The 20,081-nt window shown below is 39.1% G+C and overlaps 1 protein-coding gene across 1 annotated transcript in view; it reads left to right on the forward strand.

Moving 5' to 3' along the window:
• The first annotated feature begins 15,755 nt into the window (after positions 1–15,755).
• MACC1 (MET transcriptional regulator MACC1) overlaps positions 15,756–20,081 on the forward strand; it is a 36,123-nt gene continuing 31,797 nt past the window's right edge. The window contains exon 1 of the mRNA XM_087754651.1: positions 15,756–15,864. Coding sequence (XP_087610777.1) covers positions 15,862–15,864 — 3 coding nt within the window. The 5' untranslated portion in view covers positions 15,756–15,861. The remainder of the gene's footprint in view (positions 15,865–20,081) is intronic.

Genomic DNA, 20,081 nt, shown 5'->3' on the forward strand with positions numbered 1-20,081 from the left:
CAGGCAAATATTTTGATATAATACTTTCCTCACTTTCTGGACTCTCATCTGTTGGCACCGGTCCGATAGTACCTCAGTAGTAAAGATCTGCAGAGCAAATTGTATGGTTTATCAAAGGTGGCCGGGTGCCAGGCCCGTTGAGTACTCTGAAGGTCACCACCTGCAAGCAATTGTACAGTGTGCAGCATCTCTCTGCTGCTCTCTTAAAAAGCTCTGTTCCTGGAACAAACGCTGCAAGGCACAAACACACCTGATTTACATCTGCTTGCTTAATTTCGTGTCTAGTTGGAATACGTAAGCCAGTGATAGATTGACTCTATTATTTTAGTGTATTAATTAGTGATCCAGAATGTAAGTTTTAAAAGAATTTTATGTAAACTAAAACAAAAACTTCATTAGGTTCTAAAATTCTAATTTTTTAGAAAATGCTTTATAAACTCCTTTTTCACTCCTGTTTTGCTGATCAAAAATGTTTAATTCTACATCTAATGATAAACATAAATTCTTCATTTGAAATATGAGTTCGTTGACTGAAATATAAATAAAAGCAAAATAAGCTTTTATTTCTAATTGTATTATCCTCTTACAAGGAGATTCTATGAAAATGCACATGCTTTTCTGGTGACTGAGTACACTGTGTTTCCGGCCTTGTACTTCATGAGGAAAGATCTGCTGTTTCCATAGGAAAAAAAAAAAAAAGCTGGCAAAAGAATGTGTTCTGGAATAGAATTATTCCACTATCAAACTAATGTGAGTTTCCAACTGTTTTTGTGTGTGCATGTGGAATAGAGCCCTGTTAGAGCAGGTTTTTTATTGCAAAGCTTTTAAAATATGACTCATGGGTGTTTCGTCAGTGGAAACGTTTGTAAAAGATGTTAGAGTATTTTTTGTTTTCAAGACGTCTGTTAATCCTGATTTCAAATGTTTATATACAGATCACATTCAATAATCTCTTGATTCAAATAATCTGAAAGTAAGTTGATGTGGATAAAAATCAGTTCATCACATTTTTTGTTCAACTTTCCATATGACGTCTGTTACAGAATAGAGATCATTTTTTAAAATAATGCATGTTACTGTAGAAATTGAATTTTAAACACTTTTTTTTTGTTTAAATATCTGACATCAGAAAAGTATGTAAATGCACACTTCAACTAAATACAAACATTTCAAGTTAAACATATAGCTAAAAACTTTTATGTCCCAGAGGTTAAATTAATGACAAAAATTATCAGTACTGCTGTGAATTCAGTGACCAAAGACTAACTGGGATAAGGTCTTTATAGAAAAAGTAGCAACAACAACAAAAAATCATAATATTAAGAAAGTTGTTAAGGTATACATAAAGTCATTATGCATGCTGAAATGACCATTTATTTTATTAAGAAACATGGCAGTAACATCCAAATACTCAAAATCAAAACCTAAACTTCTATTAACTCCTGAACTTACAGAATAATTTAAAGTTTTCTGATCTTTTAAAGTGGGCTACTGCTGGTCTTCATGGTGAACATTGCCTGAGTAAAGGACAGTTTAAAAAGAAATCAGAAAGGGAAGGAAAGCGACTGGGAGAAAAATATAGCTTTCATACTTCATGGATGTAATCAGATTTTCTATTTAGACCAAAAACCCTGAAATGTGGCTCCTGGCTTTTTACTTTTTAGAGCCACTGTGTTCCTGGTGATGGAATGAAGAAAGGACAGTTCATTTCTTAGTCCTCTGATTTGGTAAAATAGTTGTTTATCTCTAACAAAGTATCCAGTTAAAGAAACAAAAAAAAATATTCTGTTGAAATTATGATTTGGCAGCGTACTTCTGTCTCTCTGATTCATCAGTATTTTGCTGATGTTTAGAGCCACAAAAACATATTTCACTTCTGGTAATGTTGCTCTTTCTCATGAAAATGAACCTGAAGCATTTGGCAGGACATCTCCAAAAGTAAATAAATAGTAAGGTTGTTTCTTTTACCAGACATAGCTCTTTTCCTGGTTTCCTGCTTTTCAAAAAACAATAAAAAGTGATGGCAAGTGGCAACTACAGCAGGGCTGACACTTAGTGAAATCTGGCCTATGTCATTTGGGAACTTTATATGAGGCACTAAGATAAAGGTAGATCTTGTGATGAGGTTAGACTATGATTAAAAAATTTCCATCACTCTTTTGCAAAATCTATATGTGACTTCAGGAAGATTTTTAAATAGAAGAAAAGATCAAAAGTTTTTAGTCAAAACCTCTGCTTAATTACTTTCTGCTATTCGAAATAGTTTTAAATAAAAGTATTTTTTATGAAGTTCCCAGACTTTTTGAGGAAAAAAAAAATATTTACAGGAACTGTTTTTAACCTTTTTTTTTCTTTCTTTTTTTTTTTCCCCTTTTTTCTTTAAAATTCTATTTTAACAAACTGGTTATAACTAGTTATTTCAGAACTAGGAAAAGATACTTCTTCTCTGGACAAACAGGACCCTAACTTTCTAACTTTCCCTTCATTATTCTGCTGTACTTCAGATTGTTTTATAAAGAACAATTAACAAATAAACCCAAATTTAACTCAACAGTTTCATTTGTCAGGAGTCCTATATATTAAAAAAACCCATGTAATAAGTAGTGATTGAACAAAATAAATGAGAAAGGGGAATATTTTTTCTGAAAATAAGATGAAATATATTTAAAAGAAATATATTTTGAAATCTTTAATTAAAAAATGGAATTCCATTTCTAACAAAAAATGAAACATTTTTCTTGGTGTAGTAATGGCCTATACTTATCTAGCACCTGAAACAAAAACAGACAGTGCTTGATCCCAGGAAAACATTTGAAACATTTCATCAGAGGCCACTGAAGCCTTTCCTTCTGTGCAACTCTGGGAAAAAAAAAACCTTCCTCTGCTCACTGTAATTTGAAGATTTTCAGGATTTCTATTTTGAAGTCTGTGACAATGCACTCCATTTCTGTGGTCATGCAGCTTTTAATTGTGAATAACTTCTGATTAACTACTCAGAAGAAGCATTTACTTAGCCTGGGTCCCCTAATCAGAAAAGAAGTTTGAGGCATCAGAACTTTTATGCTTCAAGCAACCACAAAGAATGCCAGTGACTTGGTAAGTTTTCAGTATTCGTAGGAGAAAGAAGAAAAAAGGCAAATGCTAACAAAATTCTAAGTTGCATTCATCATCTTGCAAGACAAAGATTTGCACCACAGGATCACTGTAGTAAATAAGCTGAAGGCATGCCTGTCTCTTGGAAGCTGAGTGCAACTTGATTCAACTGCTTTTGGCAAGCAGATGTGATCCTGGTACTTTACAACAACTGGAAAAGGGTCAAAACAAATGCACTATTCCAGTTACTTGAAATGAGATAACAGAAATCATGGATCTTAAGTCTGTGAGGGCTACTTTTGCAATGGTTTCTTGTAAACAGTATCCAATTATGGTTGATGAAACAGCAAACTTTCCCAAGAAGAAGCAACTGACTTTATTCAAGTATACATGGATAATGACAGAAGGTTCATATAGAGTCCACAAGATTACTCAATGTGGAGAAGTAGTTATAATGGTAAAGTTACAATATTTTATTCAGTCCCGAGGTTCAACAACTGTCATGGAAACTTCTGCAAGGATGCCAATACTATGGAAAGCTTAGTACCATATGTAGCAAAATGGAGTTGGCAAGGGCTCTGTTTGCTCATTACAATGCCCGTGCTTGGAATGTGGCGTGGCTTCAGACTGTAAAAATACTACTATTGTATGTGATATTCCTGCAGTTGTTTACCAAACTATCAAATTTAATTTGAATGACACAAATGAGATGTTATTTTTCAGGCCAAATAAAGAAGAGTAATGATGACATCATAAGGAATTTGACCAAAAGGATAGCATACGTGTGGAGAAGCACTGGTTTTCATTTCTGAACTGACTAGAACATGTTGCAGTAGGAACACTGGGAGACATGCAAAGAAAGAATTTAAAATTATTGTGATTGCAAAGTATTGTGAGCTTTAAAAATCACCCTCTTTTATACTAATTATATGGAAAAATTCCAAAGAGGGTAGACCTTCTTTCCAACACAAGTTGCAGCAAAAGAAGGCAAATCTTATTTCTGTCCACTCACATTGCTGAAATCTAGACATAAGATATCAAGCAAAGATTAGCACCTTGTAATTCAAATGGCAGAATGGGGCTACAGTAGGAAGTTTTTCATGGTACAGTTTCAGATTATGTATGCAATGAGGAGCACTCACCTGATACGTTATGCTAGAAGAGCTCTAGCTACAAAATCCTTGCCAGAGAAGCAAGGATAAAAAACTGTGAAGGGTGTAATTTCTGAACTGCCACAGACATTTTGGTAGGAATGATTTGCCAAGGGTTATATTCTAGGATAAATCTACCAAAAAGATGTGAAGTTAGAAATTCTTGGAGGTGCCTGCGATTCCAGGGAAGAGGAAAGTTCCAAAGAAATTGTGGCTGACAAATAAAACTAGACACTTAAATTTATCAAAGTATTTTGTGACTTTTTCATTGGCTCATAAATACATTTCCCAATGTCCAGCACTCAGTCAAACTTTGAACAGAAGAGTCACCAATTATATAAGATCTGGAAATTCATAATGATGTCAACCTTAATAGAAATATGCATGCAGACATGCTTTGGATGAATGGTTCAAATTGCAACTATGATTGACTGATTTTCCAACTTTATTAGTATGTTTCCTTTCAAGATTCACCTGCTTCAATGCATGAGGAAGATTCTGGATGGTGGAAAGGGGGAAGTGAGGTTGAGACCTGAGTTGAAGGGGCTGCACGGATGTAGCACTGTTTTAACCAGAGAATTGAATCCTGGAAGAAGTCCTTTCACATGGGGCAACCCAGCACACTCCCTTACTCTGTAACCAAATGCCCCAGGTGCAGCTGGTCAGCAAATAAACAGCGGTAAAGGAACCAGAGAGAAGGCATTGCATGGCCAGTGCATGAGATGTGACCCAAGCTACAGAGGAGCAGGAGACTGGAGTCACGAGCATGAGCCTCGACCTCTCTGTGTGTGAGGCTTGACAGGTGACATCTCTTGTGAGTCAGTGTCAGCTCACAAGATTGTTAAAGTCAGATCAGAAATATGTGTATTTGTTCAACCAAACACCAATATCATCTGTTTTCAAAAGCAGCGAAGACAGTAACAACTGGCCTGGTGGCACTGATAATGAATGCTCTTTGTGGGCGTATTTAAGTACTCTCTTCATGATAACGAACTGTGGCTTTGATCCACAATTTAACAATCATGACTGAACTTGTATATGATTTTACATGTTTATGAGGGGAAAAAATGATGACTTACAGCTTGCAGATGTTGCTGAAGAATTCATTTCAAGATGCTTGTCAGGAAGATCACTCTCTGGACTTTTTTTCAGGTTTGTAAGTTGTTCTTTTCCCTCATATTTAAAAGATTAATGTTTTAATGAATAGTATTTTACTATGACTAAACTTGTCCACTATTAATAAAGTGAGATAATGACCCCCTATTCCAAAAACTATTTCTTTATATAGCAATGAAGTCCAAAATGCCACTAAACTAAGCCAGTGAAAAGAGTAGTTAATAATATGAAAGCAAAAATGTAGGTTTTTATATGGACAAGGATTAACAAGCACTTCTTATGTGTTTTCGCATTTGCATTACTATAGTCTAGAAGTTTTACTGAAGCGTGCCAGCATCATCGTCCAATTTATGTATGTTTTTGAACTTGGCCTTCAGCAAGAAATGCACGCAAAGAGAATCCTCATGGATCCTTTGTGATCCAAACTGTTATTCAAAACCATCTTACTTCACAGACCGATTAACTTTTGTGTGTGTGTTTACTGAAATGCAACAGCTTTTTTTGTTACATTTTGAGATGGCTATACAGCCCTTTCTATTTGCTGTTCCTGCTTGAACTTCCACCCACGGGGCAGTATCACTGCTGGTCTAAACTCAAAGTTGTCTGAAGTCAGCGAAGTCGCAGCTGTTAACACCACAATCAGCTTTGGCGCAGAACTGCAATTTCATCACCCCTGAATAATCGCAGCTTCCTTGCTGCATTTGTTTTAAAAGCCAGAGAATTGTGTACAACACTGGGAGATGCCAGATAAAGCGCTGGTTGTAGTATTTGCCGGAAAATGTTTCCTGAAACCACCCATGTCATTTAAAGAAGTTTAAAGCAGTTAATTATTTGATCTTATCCTGCTCCCGTAGGTGTCAACAAAGATAAATCATTACATTCAGAATGAAGGCAACAGGAACGAACCTTACAAGATTTCTGCGTGAGCACTCCCTTGAGCCACTCAGCACTGAAAATATTCAGTGCATTGCAGGAAGCTGCCTTCCAGAACAGGTCCCATAAAGACCTCGAAACCAAATATGCTCCTATTTCCACAGCTTTCAGTTGACAGGGACCTAGTGTGCTGAAGCAATGTTCCATGTTTAACAGCTTTGGTGGTAAATGTAGGAATCAGATCCTCAGAAGATGTAAAGCGGAATTACTCCCTTCACTTCAGCAGAGTTGTTCTGATTAATAGCAGCTGAAGATCTGACATTATATCTTTTTTATAACTGCATTCTCAGCATACGCTGTACTTAAATCATACTATTTATTACACCTTGCCAGTTTTCTTTAAGCTGGCAAATTGTTTTTAGTTGGAACCTCTGAAAGCCTTAAAAGAGAAAACTTAAAACAAAGAGAAACATGATATTAACAGAAAATGAGGTCAGAATATTGTCTTCTTGCACTACTATTATTCCCTTATTAGCAGCCTCAATGCAAAAAATGTTGGTACATGCAGGGAGCGCACAGCTGCTGCTGCCTCGTACACTGTAGAGAACGGCCGGGGGTGCCAGCAGTGGGTGGAGGGCTGCTGTACAAGCACACACTGCTCTGGTAGCAGAGGCATTAATTACAGTCATTATGGTAATCAGAGGCAATTGGCGGTATTACTGAATAAGAGGATCTCTTTTAAGTACCACGGGCCCAAAGCTGACAGCAGCTATTCCTGCAGCTGGCCAGGTCTGGGAGTGGCTTTTCAGCTGAAATGTTCTTGGGTTCCAGTCCTATTGCTCCTAAGGCAGCCAGAAATGATCTTCCCTTTTAGTAGGCAACGTTAAAGACCATCTAGGAAGGTCTTGGAGCCATTATGTGTGCTTCAGATTGGCCATGTGAGGTCACTTGGGAATTAAAGCCAGGTCCTGTGTTTCCCTTGCAAGGATGATACTGCCAGGCCATTTCTGAAAGGAGTGGGGTTGGTCTGCATTAGGAGGATGTGTGATGTGCTCATAGTGCACCAGAAATTTCTTGTTATAGAAAAAAGATTCAGTTCCAGAAATAGTATTTTGCAGATCAGGTGGGTGTTTGTAGAGCTTTTGGAAAATTACATTTAAGTTATTAAAAGGTGAGACAGTATTATCAGGATGGTGACAGTGTCTGGTTAGTACCATTTGCTTGTGGAGCTGAGAGATACGTACTCCAGAGCTTAGATTCCAGCTCAGAAAAAACCATATACATATGCAATGTAAGTATGATAATGCTCTTCCTAAAGAGCAAAACATCAAAATACACAGTTAAATATGCATCTGAATTGCATCAACAAGATTATCTGATGTTTTGCTGACTCAGAAACTTAATTGAACACCTGGGTGATTACATAGCTGAATAGTTTCTTTATCAGTGGTGGTTTTTGTTCTCTGCACTGCTATAAGATTATTCCCTTGCCTGCTGTACCTGACAGTGAGAAAGAGAGTGCCTGTTTCCAGGTAACGAGTACACAGAAAGTGAGATTTACAGTTCTCTATCTCAAGTCTGTGACAAAGGCATAGTAGAATTCAACTGATTAGAGTCACTATAAAAATAAATATGGCCAAATTATCTAAGGAAAATAGATGAAAAATGCAACCGAAACTCGTCTATTTTTAATCTACAAAAATGATGTATAAGTAATTGATGAATAAAACCTGATCAGTCCGAGTCTTTTATACAATTGTATGACAGTTTTATACATACTGGTTTTCATGCTACAGCCACTATCCAAACCCTGACTCCTATTTCTAGTTGTACGCAACATTTGAAAGGAAATCTTTACATTTCTTTATATGACATACCACACAGTAAATATGACTAATGAATACTTAAGGTATTAGACACAAAGTATTGGGTATGATAGGTCAAAAATGTAGCAGACCTAGACTATTGCATCAGTTATTCCAGAAATATGCAGTCATCTGGCTTATTGTAATCATAGAATAAGTCATAGAATGGTTTGGGTTGGAAGGGACCTTAAAGATCATCTGGTTCCAACCCCCTGCCATGGGCAGGGACACCTTCCATTTGACCAGGTTGCTCAAAGCCCCATCCAGCCTGGCCTTGAACACTTCCAGGGATGGGGCATCCACAACTTCTCTGGGCAACCTGTTCCAGTGCCTCACCACCCTCATAGTGAAGAATTTCTTCTTTAGATCTAATCTAAATCTGCTCTCTTTCAGTTTAAAGCCATTACCCCTTGTCCTATCACTACATTCCCTTGTAAAAAGTCCCTCTCCACCTTTCTTGTAGGTCCCCTTCAGGTACCACTGTAATAGACCACATTTCAAGGAAACCTCACAGTTTGCAACAACATGCTGTGATTAAGGATGCCAGGTGATTGCGAGAAGGGACTAGAAGTCAGCCTTTAGCTCCACTCACAGCTTCACTGCTGACTTGCTATTTAGGTACGTTTTAGGTCACAATTCAACAAATCACTTACATTCGGGTTTATCAATAAATACAGGGTAAGGCATTATTAAACTTAAAATAGGAGAAATGTTTTCTACTAACCTGAGGAAATGTTCTCAAGTGGAGGGAAAAAAAAGCAGCCTTCACTTTATAATGAAGAAAGCACTGAATTTGTGGCCCTAAGTTTTCAGGGCTTATTAGCTCTTATATTAGAGGAGATATAATCTGTGATAAAGGGATGAATATTTGGTTTATAGGTAAAAAGCTGTAATTATGCTGTAATTGATAGATATTTAGCAAATAATTATTCAAGTTGGTAAGAAGGTATAACACAAAAGTTTTAATGTGTTTGAGCCTTTCCAAAATTGCATTTTTATCAATCTGAGGTAAAAGGAAAAAACCACAGCCAGTAAATACTTGCTTTCAGGTTTAAATGGCATGAAGAACGTGAAACTCCTATTATTTATGCCAGTGTTTAACCCCTATCTAACATGGAGACAATCAGTTTTAAGTTCGTAATAATGCTAGAATACATTTCAGGTCTTAGCCTGGTAGTTTAAATGTGATTTTCAGTAGAGCCTGCTTTCCACATAGGCACCTAAACAAAGACCTGACTTTCAAAAGCATCTGGTATCACCTGACTCCCGGTGAGGCATCCATGGCCAGATTTTCAAGTTCTTAACATACTCGTTGCTGAAAAACTGGTCCATGTTGACAACCTGTATGGTCAAAGCTAGCCACCTACTACTTAATTCAGCAGAGCTGCTTGGGATCTACAATGAGATCAGATTCTGATTCTTTATGTCTGTGTTGTATAAATGCACATAAATATCTTTTTTTTCCTATATGGACATTGACTAACCAAGAGAAAAATAAAAATGTATTCCTATGAGCAAGAGGAGTTTCTGGAGCTGAATATCTCATGAATTTGTGTTTTGAACTGGATTTTTAACTGTTAAAAAAGGACAAGCCCTGAAACCTTCTTTGGATTTTGTGTTGTCATAGTAGTCCCTCTTTTATTTGTTGTTTTCTGTGTGATTCTCTGAGGTCTAATAATATAGTAACCTTTCCTCCACAGGATCCTCAGCATCCTTGAAAAGGATGAGCCTTTTCAAGAAACTTGCAGCATTCTACAAAATCTGAGGTGGCTGTCCCTGCATTCAACTGAGCTGAACTGGCTAATGGATTCACAAACAGTGGTGAGTAGAATAAGTCAGAGTCTTAGGCAGACACGGCATGATTGTATAGACCTTGTTTCCTGAGGAAATCAGGCTAAAAACAACAAAAAAAATCTTATTTGCTTCATCTCTAGTAATCAGTTAGTTTCTACCCAAGTGCAGCTGAGTACTGTGTGCTAATCATTTCTAGAAACACAATATAAGAAAATCTTCTGAGATGGAACAGTATTTTTCTTGCCCTGCTGCTCATTACTCTTTAAGACATGAACTTTTTGGCCTGAACCCTGTTCTTTTGCCTTGTTGCTCCCACCTGCAGAATTTTTTTTACTGTCACATGGAACATTTTCCTTGGTGACACGCAATGTAAGTGAAACGATCCATCTTAATGAGTCCACAGGATTTAATGAGGAACTAAAACAAAAATAGGGTTTTCCTAACCTGAAAGATATTATTCTTTTGCCCAGTCTAATGCTACAGAAGTAAGTGCTATGTGGCCCTGTCATCCACTACTGCTTCTGCCTTTGATATGGAGGCATCACTGCAAGAACTTCTCCAGGACGGGCCTCTGCAAAACATTGCTTGGGCCACGGGGGTCTTTGCCTGTGCCTTATTGACTGAGGTGGTAGGCTTGCATGCTCGAGGCAAATTTGTTTTCCTTCTTTTGAGGTCACCTGGTGCCTTTTCTCTATGGGAATGGAGTAAGTGAACCTTTCCTGCAGAGCGCAGCAGATTTGGCTGTGGGAGAGAGTTTTGCTAGCAACAGAGTGAAAATGGTGTAAACACAAAAAGAAATTGTTTGTTTAATGAACACACTTTGTATAAAGTAATGTAGCAGCTAACCAAGCTAAACAGCTTTAGTTACAGAGAGCAAACACAAATGTTTTCATGGTACAAAAGACATCTTGTGAGTCCTTCCCTAGGGCACAAGTTCCAACCCACTTGCTATTTCAAGAGAAAGAGATCTTTCTCTACCGCTTTCAGAGCCCTTCCTCCAAGTCCCTTTTGGCAACCCTATGCTCACCATTCAGGAAAGTTCCTGCCCTGATATTCTTTAATCCAATTTGCAGCTACCTATTCATATTAATGTTTCAATTGGATAATAATCTTTAAAGTTTTCTCTTCATTAGAAAAAAAAAATCTCTCTTTTAAAAATAATTTAATGTTCAATCAGTGTAAGGGCATGGTATACTTATTCCTTCAGTAAGATAAATACTAGAGGAAACCAATGATTTTCCTTGAGTTGTTGATATATGCAAATCAGAACAACTGTGTTTTCACTAGGACTTTCTGGGTGGTATTTTTTTCCCTTTTTTTTTTTTTAAACAAATTTCAGTCTTTGTCTAGCTCCCCATGGAGAACTGATCCCTTTTTTTTTTTCCAGAGCACAAGCAGATATAGTAAATACAGATATAGTTTCTGCTGCTCAGTATAACATCTTCCTTACTAAATTCCATGCTGCACAGTGTTGTTTCAGTTTGGGCTATTGCCTGCAGCAGTTTCAGTACATATTTTTGCTGCAGACTTTGGCGGTAGTTTCCCATAGTGTGTTACCGTTGCCACAAGTTCTATGTGTTCATTAAAATGCAATGCCACAGATTTTTTTTTAAACCAAGTCTTCACCTTGACTAAAGTCTAAGAGATAGCCTGCTGAGGATACAACATGCTTTGAGAGTTGTTTTTCTGATGTTTAACATTACGCAGAACTGTATCCTGCCCTTCAGAAACCAGGTAAAAGCTTTCTGATTGCTTTGGTTCACTATTTATCAGGAAAGGTGGTTTTGCCTGCCTGGGTGGAGTATTCATTAGTGTTTGTAAAGTCTGCTTTGTATTAGAAACTTTTGTTAGTATAAGTAACGTCCCTTAGGAATGTGATTTTGGCAACGTTTGATACTGGCAACAGCCCTAATGTGGACACAGAACTGGCAGAAGAAGTGCTTTTGCTGGTATAGATTATACTCAGGGTTCTGGAATCAGTAAAAATAGCCCAAACCGCTTTTGCCAGCATAACTATACTATTAAACATTTTCTAGCACAGACCTGGCAGAAACCCAATTTTCACCCCCACACCTCTCGGTTATTAAATGTCATTTCATTGGGAGGTATACTCAAGCTGCTACCTCATGTGTAAATATCTTTGGCTGAGTATTCTCTGCCATGGAAGTTTTTCTTCCACTGGTGGGGAGGGGGGAGAGAAAAAAAAATATATTTGACCATGTCTGAGTGGCTTCTTTATATCCAAATGGCCTGACATTGTACCTTTGTTTCCTTTCACACATGCATGCATAAATCATGGTGTAGTGGCCACAGCTAATTTTCATTGCAAATCATTGTACAGGTAACTGTCACGTAGCCTAGGGTTTATGGTGCCCCTCTTCTAATGGTCTAATGGGCAAGGGGTTCATATTTGTTTTCTCATGAGCTTTAGGAACGACCAAAACAAATGGGATGAGAACAATATGTAATGTACACTGAAGGCTTGGTGTTTATCATTCTTCTGACAAGAACTGCAGCAAAACTGAGATCAGGTCCAAAAAGATGTGCTATTTTCTACCCTAGCTACTCAATTTGTTGCAGGCAAATAAAATATGGTTACAGACAGAGCCAAAGTGAGCCCTTTGACCCTGCAGTCATTGTTAGATTTAGCCGTCAAAATATGTAGTTATTTAAACAAACAAACAAACATAAAGGAAAAAATCAGCAAAGTGGAAAGCACATACTGTAATCTAATGAAAAGTGAAGACATAGATGCCACTTCCCATATATGCTATATTACGTCAAGCCAGAATGTGACTGTTTACGCTCCCAAGCTTTCCAGGATCCTGCCACCACTACCAGTAAGGTTGCAAAAGTGAAACGATGTGGCTTGGTGGCATTCACCCACTTCCAAAGTGAAGTAAGTATCCCATGAGGTTGCTTGTGCCCTGGAGTTGGCAGCCCTAGCTGCTGCAGACCAGCTCTCCTGCTCTCGCTACGCTAGTCACTGCATTCACATGGACCAACACATCATGTCCAGCTTTCATCCAGGGCTTCCTACATACATGTTTTATTGGCTTCCAAACTTTCCATCTGAAAATTAACCTCATAGGTCCTGCTTCTGTCCCAAAACATTCCTCCCCAAATTCCACTGATTTCAATGACAGAAATATATCTGAGAAGTGGGTTGAGCTTAACAAACAAAAAATGTGAAAAATACATTGCCAAATGAGCCTGCAAGCATCTGCTATTGCTTTTCTCTGTGTGTACAGCATGTGGGTTTCCCCTGTATACAAACACTGCAGTTAATTAAACACATGAAATTGCTTATTAACTGTCCACATAATATTTAGCATTCCTAAGACCTAACAGTTTAAATCTGCTTTCTGGAAGTCTTTGCCCTGAAAATGAGTCAAACTGCAGAAAACCACAGTGTCTCATCAAATGATGTTCAAAGAAAAGTTGTTGCAGAATATGGGTTTCTACGGAGTCTGGAAACGGAAGCTGACTGGTCAGATCTGGTTTTGGAGAGGTAGCAGGGTATGCAGTGCTGTCTTTTAAACACCTACTTGAGATGCCTTCAAGGTAAACTCCATTATGCAACAAGACAGAAGTGGCAGAGTTTAATAAAAATGTGGGAACTAATAATTGGTCAGCCTTGTACAGAAAACCCAGATAGACTATGTTAATACTCAAGCCCTTTTCTGAGGCCCAGAAGTGAACTGAAATCCTGTAGATGCTTCATGTGGGTCAGCAGGGTCCCACCTGCAGGGTCCCACAAAGCTATCGGTACAGATATCCTCTATAGTGATTTTCTAGCTGAGAAACAGTTGAGAAGCCTATTAGATTTAATGAATTTTGATTCATCCCTATGAAAAGGGGTGTTAAAAATCATCAGCCTAAACTTAAGTCTTCCTGTTTAAGGTAAAATACCACTACTGTTTTTTAAATTGTTCTTTGAATCAAAAGAATGGATTGACAAAAAACATCTGGCTCTGAAAATACTTGTACTGGGAACCAACATTTCTGTTATGAGCTAATGGTCCATTCAGAGAAATGAAGTCTGGAAAAAAGTATTTATCTAAATGGAAATTTTAAGCAGTCATCCGAGATTACAGAAAAGGGGTTGAAATTTAGAGTTTAAGATACCAAGATCTTCATTTATTATTAAATTATATTAGTATAACAGTGAGTTTCAACTGGTTTGGAGTGTTAGTGTCATTAGTATTAGAGACACATAATAGACAGCACCTACCTCAAAAAAAAGCAGAAAATGAAATATGTAACAAAAATTAAACACTTGATTTCTTAATAGCTCTGAGTAAGACACTAAATGTCTGTGGAAATGTTTCCCTTCTCCTACTGGTGTCTGACAGGGCTTTATCTGCCCTACGTATTCTATTTCCAGAACCTGAATTTCTAAACTACACCTTTAGAGAGGCAAAAGGAGCAGAAGTTACTTAATTTTCCTGTAACAGGTCGTTTTAGTACAAAGTGAATACCCTGCTGTGTTACTCTAATCTGCTTCTGACAGCAGGACAGAGCGCTCTCAACAATATATCTAGTTGGTTAAAGCATTTGGAGATGGGGCATCTTTTTTCATCTTTATCACAGCCAATGCCTTACTTTATTATACAAAATAGAAGAGATTCCCACTCCAAAACCCCATATGGTCAGGTGGGAAAGGCTGTTTTCTGGATTATGGTGGAGGGGGAGGGAAAGTGTTCAGTTCTCTGAAGGAACTGAATGGTACTGCAATAGATTGACCATTTAGTTGAAATGGCATTGGCACCATTTCAATTTCATTTTTTTCTAGATGAAACTATTTGTGGAGTTGCACCCCACTTTGCTACCAGCCCTGGTCAAACAAAAGCACTTATTTTGGCAAGTAGCTTATTTGGTGGAAATTGCCCACCAATATTGACAGTATCTCCTCCATAAACAACCCAGACTCTGCCTCTCTCCATTTTTTTATCCTGTTTGATTTATACTTCAGCTTTTTGGAGGCAGGCTTAGAAAGCTTGTGAAGGCTCTTTTCATCAAAGGGGAGTTTCAACTGTGAGTCCTAAGTGCCATAAAAACACAGGTGGCAAATAACAGGACAGGGAAATCATCTCTTCTCCAGCTCCCTGTGACATTCCTGGGACAAAGACCATTTATCTTATCTCTCTGTGGCTATAATCTTTGTTCCTCTAATCTTTATCAACTTTATCCTGCAAAATGCTGAAATCACTGAGAAAAACACCTACAATATAATGTCTGGGAAAACTTACTATTTCCTCAAGCTCATGGAGCCGAAAAGGAACTCTTTCACTCCCCATCCTCCCGAATGTCTCTGCTTTCCCTCCTCTGTAGATGTCTTCTCAGGCTGTTGCCACCCCTCCTTCACTTGCTTCCTCATACCCAGTTGTCTGATTCTCTCACATGCACAGAGATGCCCAAACCGGTCATACAGGTTCATGCGATTTTGGTCACTGTATTCGTTGCCTGTAAGTCTAATTATTTCTAACCTTGACCTTTATCGGAAGGCCATCCTTTGTTCCCCTCCCAGCAAGTTCAATATATCTGCAAGATGGCGTGTAAAAGTAGAAAACCCTAACTCTCTTCCAGCAGCACACAAGGAGCACACACTTCCTTCTTTCCTGTTCGTGCTGATCTCTCCTCCCTAAGGCGAAACTCCCACACCACCTCTCCTGGTTTCAGGTGTAATCATAAACCTGCTGAAGGCAATTATGGGTAATGTAGTTCCATTGCTCCCTCCTGTCTGTTTGAACAAGTGGTGCCTGGTACCTGCTAGACTGCGCATTCCAGCAGGCATTGCTCAGCACCCCTAAGAGGGAGGCTCGCCAGGTGTGCTCCCAGCACCTACCCGAACACTGAGCACGCCGGAGTTTGTCAAAGCCAGAGCAAGAATAAGTGTTGCTTCAACAGTGCTGATGTCTTGAGCAACAACATAATTTGGATCTAGGGGAAAGCTCTTAGTTTCCAGAATGGTGAGTTTATTTTTTTACTTTCAAGTATCTTTTGCTGTTTTTGTTTAAAATACTTTGAAAGGGCTGAAATATTGGAGTAGCTTTTTACCTCGTACTAATGCTGCAGTTCGATACCCTCTTTTTGGCCATAGCTAGTGCCAGGTACCTCTGGAGAAGGTGCAGAAGCTGTGTACATTTTGAATTGCACGATATTGTACCCTAGGGTGGTTTGGGATGTCTGGAGAAAGGCACGGTGCTTGCTAAGTGCTGGTGATTGCCTTTCGTGAGAGCATAAATAATGGTGAACCTCTTACAATTTAAAATCAACCAATACTAAGCTGGCCTTCTCTGTCTTTTTTCTGTTGTGAAATAAGCTGCTGTAGTTGTGCGTATGTGTGCGTGCATGTGTGGGGTTTGGTTTTTTGTTGTTGTTTGTTTGGTTTGTTGGTTTAGTTTTGTTGAAGCACTATATGAACTGAAATACTCCTCTTCCTGTATGCAGCAGGTGGACTGGCCCCTGACTTTGTGAGTTGGGGATCAGGAGCGTGCAACACTGCATAGCGATCCTCCCTGCTAACAAGGCAGCTATTAGAAATCAGAAAAATGGAGTTTAAAGAGCACAGATACTTCTGGGCTTTAAAATATTCGTTCTCTATTAAAAGAATACTTGAAAGGTAATATCTCCAGGCTAAACAGAGAAGAGACCTCCGTGGAGGCAAGACCTATCATGCTGACAGACCTTAAGCCAACTCCCTTTATGACTACAAAATGACAAGCAGAGCTGGCCAGTCTGTTTAAAAATAGAAACATTTAAATGAAAGACAAGAAAGAAACAGTTCTTGTTCCCTTTCCACCTGTTATTTAACACTCAGCTAATAACACCTCTTCATTGATATAGATTTCTTTTTTTTAAGGAGACAGGTTCAAAATCTGAACATCTTGGGAATAATTTTTGACTGGCTTTACTAGGAAAAGGCAATAGGCACCATTGTAAGTAAGGAGTAAGTGAGAGAGGGAGGGAAAGAGGGAGGGGATCATTCATACTGAGTAGATCTTGGGGAGGTGCAAATTGCCACACTGGCAACAATTTCCCTAGCCCAAAACCATGTATTTGACAGTGGTTAACATGAAATGCTCCAATGCAGAACTTACACACTGAAACCAGTTGCACAGTGTCTGTGTTGGGTGGGAGATATACAATGGGATTTACAACACAAGTAGAAGCTGGTTATTGTCACGCTAGAAGCCATAGAAAGTGTTTACCTTGGGTACATTAAAACCAAGGAATACCGACAGTCGTACTCACTCAACTATATGGTACAACAATATCCTGTGGAAATGTGTTCAACAGGCTAATTATATGTTGCAATAGAAGGCTTATTGAGCATTTAAATGTTCGGTTTAAATGTTGTGCTGTCTCTCTTTCCCCCCGTTCTCCCCTTATTATGAGAATGGCTAACTGGGGTCAATTGCACTCTTTGTCGTTATTCAACTTCCTTTTAACTCTTTATCATAGTGATTTTTGGCCTGTGGCCCAGGAATATTTGTGTTTGGTGGACTGTCTCTGAGAGATTTCTATGAAGGGTATCCAAGGGAAGAAAAAAACTTTGAAATTCACTACCTCTGAAGCTGGATGCCTTTCCTCTCTATTTTCCAAAACAGATAAACTCAAGCTCCTTGAGAAACTACACCTGTTTATGCTACTGTAAACTTTGGCATAAGTCCCTGCAGGGAAGTCCACCCTTGAAATATGAATACAAAATCACAGAATCACAGAATCATAGAATCACAGAATCACAGAATCATAGAACCACAGAATGGTTGGGGTTGGAAGTGACCTCTGGAGATCATCTAGTCCAACCCCCTTGCTAAAGCAGGTTCACCTAGAGCAGGTTGCACAGGATCACCTCCAGGCAGGTTTTGAATATCTCCAGAGAACAAGACTCTACAGCCTCTCTGTGCAGCCTGTCCCAGTGCTCTGTCACCCTCAAAGTAAAGAAGTTTTTCCTCATATTCAGGTGGAACTTCCTGTGTTTCAGTTTGTGCCCGTTGCCCCTTATCTCGTCACTGGGCACCACTGAAAAAAGTCTGGCCCCATCTTCCTGACACCCGCCCTTAAGAAATTTGTAAGCTTTAATAAGATTCTCTCTGTCTCCTCTTCTCCAGGCTAAAAAACCCAGCTCTCTCAGCCCTTCCTCATAAGAGAGATGCTCCAGTCATCTTTGTAGCCCGCTGCTGGGCTCTCTCCAGTAGTTCCTTGTTTTTCTTGAACTGGAGAGCCCAGAGCTGGACACAGTACTCCAGATGTGGCCTCACCAGGACAGACTAGAGGGGGAGGATAATCTCCCTCGACCTGCTGGCCACATTATTCCTAATGTACCCCAGGATACCATTGGCCTTCTTGGCTGCAAGGGCACATTGCTGGCTCGTGGTTAACTCATTGTCCACCAGGACTCCCAGGTCCTTCTCAGCAAAGCTGCTTTCCAGCAGGTCAACACCTAACCTGTACTGGTGCATGGGGCTATTCCTCCCTAGGTTCAGGACACTACACTTGCCTTTGTTGAACTCCATTAGGTTCCTCTCCGCCCAACTCTCTAGCCTGTCCAGGTCTCGCTGAATGGCAGCACAGCCTTCTGGTGTATCAGCCACTGTCCCAGTTTTGTATCGTCAGCAAACTTGCTGAGGATACACTCTGTCTGTTCATCCAGGTCATTGATGAATAAGTTGAACAAGACTGGACCCAGTACTGACCCCTGGGAAATGCCACTAGCTACAGGCCTTCAACTAGACTCTGCACCACTGTTCACAACACTCCAAGCTCTGCCATTCAGCCAGTTCTCGATCCATCTCACTGTCCATCTCACCTAATCCGCACTTCCTGAGCTTACCTATGAGGATGTTATGGGAGACAGTGTCAAAAGCCTTGCTGAAGTCAAGGTAGACAACATTCACTGCTCTCCCCTCATCTACCCAGCCAGTCATGCCGTCATAGAAGGCTATCAGATTGGTCAAGCATGATTTCCCCTTGGTGAATCCATGTTGACAACTCCTGATAACCTTCTTTTCCTCCACATGCTTAGAGATGACATCCAGAATGAGCTGTTCAAAACAGGTAGAAAAAACATCAAAAGCACATACAATGCAGAAATATAAATCATGTTGCTGTAAAAACCAAAAGACTGGCTTTTTGCACAGAACAGCTGTTTAGTCAACCTAATCTAATGGTCTCTGAAGGATGTCCTGTCTGAAGAGCTGAATTCTACAGTAGTGGCAGCTGCAGTATGGCAAACTTCTGCACCACAAAATATGGTGCATACTTGCAAAAAAATTTGTAAAAGACTAAGCATAGCTCTGTCTGAAACTATAGGCTCTTCCATCCCTTTTGCTACAAAATACTGCATAGGATCCTAAGTTACCTCACAGATCCCACAATGGGAAATGGAACATGACTGGAGAGGAGAAAAGGAGTTATTTCAACAGCATCCCTTTCCTGATGTTTCCATACTCTGCTGCTACCACAAAAAGATTAGTCTAATTTGACCTATTCTTTTAACTGCTTCTTCTATGAAAGCCGCCTCCTCTCATCTCTTACCCTCCTTCTTGAGTTCTTGTCAGTTCATCTCCTTCAACTCTGTATTTTCAGGAGTAGATAGGGGTTTTTTTTCAGAAACTGAACTCCAGAGTAAAAGTGAGGTCATATACTCATGGAAAAAGAATATATATGTATATATGTATTGGCTCTGTAATACTTTACCATATTTTCATCCACTTCTCAGTACAGACCAGTATCTTATTTTCATTTCTGCACATTGAGCAAACATGTCTGTTAAACTGCTGAGGATTATACTTAAACTTTTTCTAAGAAACTACAATTAGTTTAGAAAACAATGTGTATGAGTAACTTCAAATTGCTCCTCTGAAAGCGCCTCTTCATGTTCTTAGCTACAGCAAACTTAATCTTATGCTATTCAATTCATTAGGCCTTCCAGTAATTCTTAGTCTGCCCTAGTGTTAGTAACCTCAGTAATTTCAGTTTGTGAGAAAACACTATCATATCACTTTCCACTAACCTTGCCTTGCCTTGCCTTGCCTTGCCTTGCCTTGCCTTCCCTTCCCTCCAGAATTTACTCAAAGCACCTATTGTACACTTCAATAAGCTGAGGCACTGGAGCACTTCCGTACCAAGGAGCGGTGGTGAAGTTGAATCAGGGCTTTGAACCACTGAAAACTTCAGAAAA

The sequence above is a fragment of the Nipponia nippon genome, unplaced genomic scaffold (genome assembly GCF_047370975.1).
Source record: "Nipponia nippon isolate SJK-2023a ecotype South Korea unplaced genomic scaffold, ASM4737097v1 scaffold_1, whole genome shotgun sequence".
NCBI classification, from domain to species: domain Eukaryota; kingdom Metazoa; phylum Chordata; class Aves; order Pelecaniformes; family Threskiornithidae; genus Nipponia; species Nipponia nippon.